The following is a 2,500-nucleotide window of genomic DNA, read 5'->3' on the forward strand; positions in this document are numbered from 1 at the left end:
GCGTTTGCTTGATGGTTAAAACCAACACTGTTGACCACACCAACAGTGCTGGAGACACATGGTTGTACGGTCGACCTTGTGGGGAAGGCGACCCCTTGGCTTTGTGACGTATTGTGTACACTGGGTCCAGTGAGGCGCAAGGAAAGGTGTAATTTGGCATGTGATACCGACTACGAACTTCCCGCAGGATTACCACCAAGCTCAAGGTTTTGAATCCTGTGCAGTCGTTCTACAGTCAAGCCCAGCTGTTCATCCTCTCCTTAGGGTTTTAGTTGATATATCTGGATCCTTTAGGCAAAGGTTGGGGCAAATCGATCGATGTATTTATGATTACCCCAGAGCCAATTTCTTGTGAAAGAGGCTTGGTGTTAACCAGGACCAATCCAAGTGCTCTCGCAGCCCAAGGGTTCGCTCGCACTCCCACCAGCATGTCCAGGTGCACACTTCCTTGATGAGGTTGTATACGTACGTAGTGGTGGAACTTCGAGAATGCGAAGTCCAGCAACACTGGAACACCGGTTAGGATATATATATATATATATATATATATATATATATATATATATATATATATATATATATATATGGGAGCGGGGGGCTGGAAATCCTCCCCTCTCTTTTTTTTTTTTTTTTTTTTTTTTAATTTTCCAAAAGAAGGAACAGAGAAGAGGTCCAGGTGAGGATATTCCCTCAAAGGCCCAGTCCTCTGTTCTTAACGCTACCTCGCTATCGCGGGAAATAGCGAATAGTATGAAAAAAAAAAAAAAAAAAAAAAAAAAAATATATATATATATATATATATATATATATATATATATATATATATATATATATATATATATATATATATATATAAATGCATTATGGAGTTCAGTTGCTCGCACCGTCTCAGCTACTACAGAGACGATGGAAATTAAAGGATGCGAAAGTGTTTTACTTAAAACGACATATGCGAGTTAAAGTAGCGGGAACCCGAGGTCGTGATCTCGTCTCATGAAGGGAAGTAGGATGCAGACCTTCGTTAGTCTAAGCAAGGTGAGGGAGGTCACCAGGAACCACCACAGCTGATGGTGACAGGGGTGCGGGGAGGGTCAAGTTACGGAGATGAAAAAGGAAAAGCGCTTCATGAGGCTGTGGCATGGGAACCACTGAATGTATTCTCTCGAGTCCAAGTCTCTCAAGTACAATAATCCTCTCTGTTACTTTGCGTTTGATTAGTAAGAAGAAATGATAAGATTAGTGAACATTGATTAGTGTGTCCTTTTCTCTTGAACTTACCTCGTAACTGGCAATTGTTGTCGTTTCGACTCCCATATCCATCGTGTTAGAGTCGAAGGGGAACAATGTCGTCTCGAAGAAATTTGTAGGTACCGTCTGAGAACAGGCAGAATACACAGAGAAAATGAAACATGAGAAACCATATTATGTCTTGTATGTATGTATTTCTGTATTATGTATGTATGTATGCATGTATGTATGTATGTATGCATGTATGTACGTTATGTGTGTACGTATCAATAAAGCAGATTATGTAACATACGACAAAAGATAAAAGGTACAAAAGTTTACCAATGTATTCCAAGCTTATTCCCTCTCTCTTTAGATTTTTTTTATTGCAAGTCTATTTTTGTCATTTACTTTGCCAAAAAAAATTGGTTCAGCGTTAATCGACACACATGTGGGAATTAATGTCATTATGAGAACATTTTATGGCACGAAAAGTAATGCTGCAGTGAGAAGCTGCAGAAGTTGGTGAGTGAGTTTGCAAGAGTGAGTGAAAGAAGGATGCTGAGAGTAATTGTGAATAAAACAAGGTTATTAGGTTTAGCAGGGTAGAGGGACAGATTAGTTAGGATGTGAGTTTGAATGAAGAAAATACGAAGGAAGTGAAGTGTTTCAGATGCCTAGGAGTGGACGTGGCGGCGAACGGAACTATGGAAGTGAGTCATAGGGTAAGTGAGGGGGACGAAGGTTCTGGGAGCACTGAAGAATGCGTGGAAAGAGAGAACGTTATTTGGGAGAGCGAAAAAGGGTATGTTTGAGGGAATAGCTGACTCAAAAGATTATGGATGCGAAGCGTGAGCTATAAATGAGGATGTGTGGAGGAGGATGGATATGTTTGAAATGAAATGTTTGAGGGCAATTATGTGGCGTGAGGTGGTTTGATCGAGGAAATAGTAAAAGAGGAAGAGCGACGTGTGGTAATAATAAAGAGCTTGATTGAGAGAGCTGAAGAGGGTGTGCTGGAATGGTTTCGACAAAAGGAGAGAATGAGTGAGGAGATTTTGACAAAGAGGACATATGTGTCTAAGGTAGAGGGGACAAGGAGAAGCAGGAAGGCAGATTGGATATGAAAGGATAGAGCGAAAGCTTTTGAGTGATCGAAGCCTGAGCATGCAGGAGGGTGAAAGGCGTGCACAAGATAGAAAGAATTGGACTGATCTAGGGCGTGTGAAGCGTCCGGGGTAAACCATGGAAAGGTCTGTGGGGCCTGGGGTGT

At 41.3% G+C, this 2,500-nt stretch overlaps 1 protein-coding gene across 1 annotated transcript in view; it reads right to left on the minus strand.

The window, feature by feature from the left end:
- The window catches only part of LOC139759404 (uncharacterized), a 72,911-nt gene that overhangs the window by 4,615 nt on the left and 65,796 nt on the right, over nucleotides 1-2,500 (minus strand). The window contains exon 6 of the mRNA XM_071681491.1: nucleotides 1,279-1,374. Within this exon, the coding sequence (XP_071537592.1) occupies nucleotides 1,279-1,374 (96 nt within the window). The remainder of the gene's footprint in view (nucleotides 1-1,278; nucleotides 1,375-2,500) is intronic.

Source organism: Panulirus ornatus, chromosome 3, assembly GCF_036320965.1.
Source record: "Panulirus ornatus isolate Po-2019 chromosome 3, ASM3632096v1, whole genome shotgun sequence".
In the NCBI taxonomy this organism is placed as follows: Eukaryota; Metazoa; Arthropoda; class Malacostraca; order Decapoda; family Palinuridae; genus Panulirus; species Panulirus ornatus.